Genomic DNA, 7,026 nt, shown 5'->3' with positions numbered 1-7,026 from the left:
GGCGCACTCAGACCCACGCCCATGTCAACACACGCATTCGCAGGGACACCGCACACACACAGGGTCCCTCTTTCTCCTCTCCCTTAGGAACCGGGAGGGGGACCATATCAGGTCATCAGTGGTAAAATAGACGATGACAGTATTATGGTCCAGATCCTGTCCCATGCAGCGCCTGTCTGGACCTCCGTCCAACACACACCCTCCCACTAACCCTCAGAGGACATGTTTTGGAGCCCCTACCGTTGTCTGCTGGGGGCATAAAAAGGTTGCATAAGTATCTCTCATATTTCTGTCAGCCCCTTTTGACACGACTCTAGACCACAACAAGATGGGAATGGTCCCAGAAAAGACAAAGCTGACAAGTAGGGGTCTGCAGACTCTGATAAGAAACTCAGTCGCGTCATGTGGGGTGATGTTTGGATTTCAGAACACAGATGGAGCTTCATTCTACATAAACAACTCACGTCTGGACATTAAAATAAATCAACAACAGAAAAACACATCCTCATCCATTTCTGTAAGTTGTGCGACACTAGAAGAGTAATGAGAGTTTATGTTTGACTAAATCCTACAGTTTGAAGCTACTCCGAAGTACACCAAAGTTATCTATCAGTGTCGGAGTTAACCTCAAAGTATCTAGAACAGGTAAGATATTAATTCTTCATAACTTAACCCCACTTCACAATATCTGAACTATTACTTCAATGAGTCAAGAAGGAGGATTGGAGGAGAAATAAATAAACAAATATTATTTTTTTTTAATAACAACAATTTTAGCTTTATAAATAAAGCATAAAGTAGTAATGAGTAAACTAAATGAGCCACAAGAGAGATATTTAAAATAAAAATTTTGTGGGAGCTGTTGGAAGGGTTATATCAGCTGTAAGATACAAGACAATAAAAACAATATTTTTATTTTGCCTAATCTTTTAGACGAATGCTTGTTTTTTATTTAAAGTAACTGTTATGCAAGAGATTCAGTGGGTCCCAAAGTTGTTATTAACATCTTAAATCGAGGAGCATTAGTCAAGATAGTGTATCTGCATAAAGAGAATCTGAACTGACAAAACCAAGCACCAGCATTTAGCTTTTTTTAAATCAATCTCAAAGGTCTAATCTTGTTTACTTAAACTTTCTTGTTAATTTCAGGCTCAGAAAATGAATTAGCCCAATTAACCCCCCTTTGTCCAGCGCCAGTCATTAAAGTCTCCATCCTGCCGTGCGTAAAAGTTGCTATCGTCGCATTTAAATCTAATATTCAAGCCCTTTTAGCGCCCAATACACAGGCCGCCGCTCCAAACAAGAGTCGGAGGCGGGGGGTGAGCTGAACTTTTTTACACCTTTGTAGTAGTGGGCACTCCCTCCACATGCTGATTGGCTGCATGCGTTGGCTGCGTGGAGTTTATAGCGCACCGACATTCTCACTCACTGCTGACTTGTCTCTCTACCTTTTTCAGTTCCTGCTGCACTGGGAAGAAGCATATGGATGTGACTTTTTCTTTCCAACTTTAAACCCAGAACCCAGAGTTTTTGTTTCTATTTTTTGTTTCTTTTTTTTCCTCCCAGGTTGTGTTCACTTGTGTCGTTTCTGCGAGCTGCCCGGCTGCCCCTCCAAGCCTCCTCCTCCCAGCAGCTGGACAGAAATGAGCAGTCCCGATGCGGGTTACGCCAGCGACGATCAGACCCAGGCAAGGTGTGCGATGTCAGTCATGATGCCTGGAATGGGACACTGCCAGTGGGCCGACCCCCTCAGTCCGCTCGGGGACGCCAAGGCGAAGAACGAGCCGTGCGCCTCCGGCTCCGGCAGCCAGAGCCGCGGGAAGAGCGAGCCGCGGATCCGGCGGCCCATGAACGCCTTCATGGTGTGGGCGAAGGATGAGCGCAAGAGGCTGGCGCAGCAAAACCCGGACCTGCACAACGCGGAGCTGAGCAAAATGCTTGGTAAGTCTGTTTACACTTTATTTAAACACTCAGTCGATAAACTAAATCTCCTTTTGATCAACTTTAAATGCTTATTTCAAAGTGATGGCTGTAGAGGGAGATTTTTTTAAACTTACTCGGTCAGTTATAAGATCTAAAATCCTGTACTGGCCCCTAAAATGGCAACAGGTCATTTTTGCGTACAGTAGCTGCCGACATGTAGCTGATGTGTTCGCTTGACCTGCAGGGAAATCGTGGAAAGCCCTTCCTGTCACAGAGAAGCAGCCCTTCGTCGAGGAGGCCGAGCGCCTGCGGATCCAACACATGCAGGATCACCCCAACTACAAGTACCGGCCCCGGCGGCGGAAGCAGGTGAAGAGGATTAAGAGGCTGGACTCCAGCTTTCTGGTCCACGGCGTGCCCGACCACCAGGCTCAGCCTATGGCCGGGGAAGGCAGAGTGTGCATGGAGAGCCTGGGCCTCGGCTACCACGACCACGGCGGCTTCCAGGTTCCCCCGCAGCCACTGGGTCTCTACAGGGACGCTCAGACTCTTGGGGGCCCCTCTTACGAAACCTACAGCCTTCCCACACCCGACACGTCTCCTCTGGATGCTGTAGATTCAGACTTCTTTTCCCCGCACTCTCAAGAGGACTGTCACATGATGCCTGCGTACCCGTACCACTCTCAAGTGGCAGATTTTCAGCCTCAGGAACCCCTCTCCAACCACCACGGTAACCCCATCATGCACCGACACCCGGCCTCTGCCCCAGAGCAGCCCCCTCAGCCTCCCTCCTTCATGGGGTGCCCCAACCCTTTGGCCATGTACTACACCCAGCACTGCGGCTCCAGCCACCCCAAACGGCACCCTGGCGGGGCGGGACAGCTATCCCCACCTCCTGACTCCCACTCCCACTCAGCAGACAGCGTGGAGCAGATGCACCACTCGGAGCTGCTGGCCGAGGTGGACCGCAGCGAGTTCGAGCAGTACCTGAGCTCGTCCTCGGCACGCACGGACATGACGGGTTTGCTGTACGGGTCGCACGAGGCCGGCATGCAAGGACCCGAGAGCCTCATATCTTCGGTGCTGTCGGACGCCAGCACAGCCGTGTATTACTGCAACTACAACAGCTCCTAACCTCTCACCTGCTACAAAGGACATGCGGTTTGACCTCAGATCTCTGAAGTTAAATTTCAACAGAAATGTTTTGATTTTTCCACTCCTGGCACAGGAAGCGTCTGGGACTTTAAATCCAGCTTTGAAGAAAACTTTGTACTGTATCTGTGTAGTTAAAAGCCTTTTTTAAAACACTGGTTTTTACTTTTCTTCTCAAGCAGGGATATGAGTTCATTCTGTGATAAGAAATATTGTACAGTCACTATTTTAAAGTTTATGTATATACTGAATATTTTTTTTATACTTTTGCACTTTTGAGAAATAAATGGTTGCAAATAGACTCTTCCTCTCTGGTATTTATTGCTTTTATTCTCTTAAATCCATGACAAAGTTTTACGAAACCCTCACTCTACAAAAAGTACTTTACTAAGTGCGTAGAGTTGATGCTGTCCTGCAGTTCATTCGGCCCTCTGTGTGCTGGGTTTGTTTTTCCCAGCAGCAGCAGTAGTTGCTCACCTGGAAGCAGGGCAGCGGAGGCCCGCGACCCGGCTTCCTGGCCCGGACGGATTGGAGGTGATCTCAGTGTTCATGTTGCACATGGCGCTTTGTTTTCTCAGCACGGCGAGCCGTATATGCTCCGGACATCCTGTCTGTAAATGATTTAGTCTCTTCTGATTAATGCAAGGGGTCATTAAAATTAAACTACGCCCCCACTGAACGACGTCCATGCTTTATTTATTGTAATTTCTCAACAGAATGCATCCTCTGTATCACCTCCTCAGTTGTGCTTATTAACATAGCAATGATATCAGAATTTATTTCTGTAGGTACACTGAACGATTACGATATATTTATCCGCTGAAGCCTGCATGTTGCTTTGACATCAATCAAACTTATCAGGCAAAAATCTTTAAGCGATTAGACTGAACCTTGAGGATGATTCAGTGTATTTATAACTCAACAAGAGACCCGCTTTATAAATAGAGATTTTCCCTATTTCAAAAGGAAGAGGTTCTTCTCTGAGGGGGTCAATCACCCTGACCTCACGATCCATTTTTAGCACTTCAGAGGAAACATGTTCCAGAGGTGTGTATATATTCATGTGCTTTGTTCATGCTGGATGTTTTAAAATATTCTCTCATGTTAAAAGGAGCTGAAGGTCTCGAGTTAAACGCTTCCCACGGTATTTTTAATGACTTCAGCTTTTTGCTCAAATTAACAATAACAACAACAACAAAAAAAGGTCCTGTCAGAGTAGCTGCACTTTTTAACTTCTGTATACATTCCTGGGTAAATTTGTGGAAGGTGTCCTCGCGTGTTTTGACTTCCATGCTGCCACCCAAACGCACTTCTTTGCTCCCTCGGGGCGAATCCGCTGTAATTGGTGTGAATGTGTTTAAATTCGGTTCGCAGCTGAGTGGCAGGTTTATCCTCCCTGTTGTTACAGCTAATGGGTGCATAACAACAGGCTCAGGCCTCGATCCCCAAGGCTTTAGCAAAGTGGGTGGGTGGAGGTGGTGGGGGGGTCACCTGCTAGGACTTAGGGCGAGGCAGACCCCCACGTCAGCCGTGATATTATCTCCGCACACCTTGCTGATCTGGGCTAATTGATGGGGAGGGCTCAGTGGATGAAATTTAACCATTCAGACTCAAATACTTGTTCATACGACGTATTTTACAGCTGTTTTCTTTATGAGCGGAACTCCAGGAAGCATCATTTTAGATTGAAACTGAAGCAGTTTCCTAAAAACAGCCAGTTTTAGACATTTCTTTCTATTCCTATGAAGGTATTGTGGTTTATTCACTTATGTTGCTTTGCATGGTCTGATCTTTAAAAGTGTTAGTTTTTAGATTCAGTTTGTCTTTAAATTTTAAACTGTCTTCGGCACATCCAGAGACAACTATTGCAAATTACATTAAGCTAAGAATGCTATGACGCACAATATTTAAAACTGAACACTTGTCATAAATACTGAGTGTATTTTTATAGTAACTGAAAAAATGGTATCATTTACCTCTTTTAATATTTAGTTTAGTTTCCCTTAAAAAAACAAGCTTAAGATGTCATATATATTTATATATTTACTGTAAAACACCTATATTTGATCTTTTAACTTTTGAATTTTACATAAAACACAACTTATTAACAAAAGTGCCAATTTATATGCAACTATTTACCCTTTACACAACGTAACTCCTAATTCTGAAATAGTTTCACAGATGTAAGAAGACATGCTTTGCTTTAACTAGTTGTGTTATATAAGCTGTTTATCTCAGACATGTTTGAATAAAGTAAGAAAACCAATTTGTTCCTGGATAACAGCGAGAAGGAGAACATCTCAGAGGAAATAGGGGCTTTAATGGTGTCCCCAATGTGTGTGTGTGTGTGCGTGCATGTGCACATGTGTTTGTGTGTCCCGGGGCTTCGCTGCCAGCACTGTGAGATTACAGCAGCACGGGCGGCTACATTAACAACAGCAGCACTTAATCATGGCACTGCCCTAATCTCATCTCAGGTAGCTGCCTTTCACAAACACAGCCTCATTTACCCACACAGTCGGCTGCGATTTCATTCAACAAACCGGCAAGATCAGCTTTATTTGACCAGCTCAGGCACAAACACAGTGAAACTCTGAGTTTTCAGCATACAGCCATGATAGCATCAACACAGGCTGAATAAATTCTCTGTGCTAGTCTTCGAGTTGTCGACTCGAAACAAGACAAGTGAAATCAACGTGTTCACTCGGGCTGTGAAAACTTGCATCTAAATTATTTCCTGGCATTTTCCAATAACAGTTCATCACCCAGCTGCAGTTTTGTTCCGGTCCAAACCTAAAAGATGTTCTGCGTCGTGCCAGGAAACACGTTAACTTAGAAAATCAAAGACCCATTTGCACAAAGTAACTAAACAATCTTGAACTCGGGCCCAGTTTCAGAACAAACAGCAGACATGTAAAGGTTGTGAGGGCCCAAACTGATTAAGTCATTGATAGTAGATTGCACATACAGCATGTGAGACAGCTGCAGGAGAGGGTGTGTCTGTTGTCTAAAGCAGGGCTGGTTGCTCATAATCCCGGGCAAATGCTGCTCCTCTCAGGCCCGATCGCTTTTATGGTCTCTGCCTGTCGCACCAGTGTACAGTTGTGTTCCCACTATATATAGATTCACTGATACAGTTCAGTGCTCAGTGGTTCGATTTTCTTCCATTCCTGCTTTTGTCACATTCAGGTGTAATTAGTCTTCCAGTGGATTGACAAACTGAACAAATTCCCTTATGTTTTTTTTTTTTTTTCACGTTTTTTTGGCAAGATGTTAGTTGGCGTGTCAAAATTCACACAGAATATTCACAAATGTAAGGTGTACCAGCTGTGTGCCTGTTTTTAATTTCTTGTGTTTTATTCTTACACACATATCGTACAGGATTTGTTAAAAAATTTTATTGTTTTTTACTTTAAAGTCCGAGGAGCTTAAGTCTCCAAATGTCATCTGCACACTTTTTTTAGTGTAAAAAAGCCCACCTTACAAACACTTAGAAAGAAAAATCTTATTTAAATGATTTTATGTCACAATAATCCAGTTAAATATTTTGAAAATATTGAAAGTAAAAGACTTTTTTTTATATTTCCATCCAAAAGAGGCCATTTATATTAGAAATGAATATAAAAACCCATATTTCTTTACTTTGGTCATTTTTGTTACTAGATAGACAATTGTATATCATTTAGATTTGTATGAAACATCAGCATGCCACTAATAAATACTGATTGTAGTTTAAGAAGACTATTAGACATTAGGATTGTGTCATGCATTGGGCAATAAAAGTCTGTAATCTACCTGTACAGCTTTAAAACATAAAAATGTGCCAAAACGTCATTTAAAAGTAACAACTGCCAAACAGAATAAAATGAGGATCTAAAATGCAACAAAGATATAAAATTCAATGTTTTACAAATTAGAACAATATGATAAAAAGACTCTTGGACCATAGAA

General features: G+C 43.4%; 1 protein-coding gene across 1 annotated transcript; it reads left to right on the top strand.

Moving 5' to 3' along the window:
- Positions 1-1,403: 1,403 nt before the first annotated feature.
- sox17 (SRY-box transcription factor 17) lies at positions 1,404-3,370 on the top strand. The gene is made up of 2 exons (XM_017406439.3): positions 1,404-1,941; positions 2,168-3,370. The coding sequence occupies exons 1-2, from the start codon at positions 1,644-1,646 to the stop codon at positions 3,055-3,057; spliced, it is 1,188 nt and encodes a 395-aa protein (XP_017261928.1). The 5' UTR covers positions 1,404-1,643; the 3' UTR covers positions 3,058-3,370.
- Positions 3,371-7,026: the final 3,656 nt, after the last annotated feature.

The sequence above is a fragment of the Kryptolebias marmoratus genome, linkage group LG21, assembly GCF_001649575.2.
Source record: "Kryptolebias marmoratus isolate JLee-2015 linkage group LG21, ASM164957v2, whole genome shotgun sequence".
NCBI lineage: Eukaryota > Metazoa > Chordata > Actinopteri > Cyprinodontiformes > Rivulidae > Kryptolebias > Kryptolebias marmoratus.
This window is presented reverse-complemented; position numbering and strand designations above follow the sequence as displayed.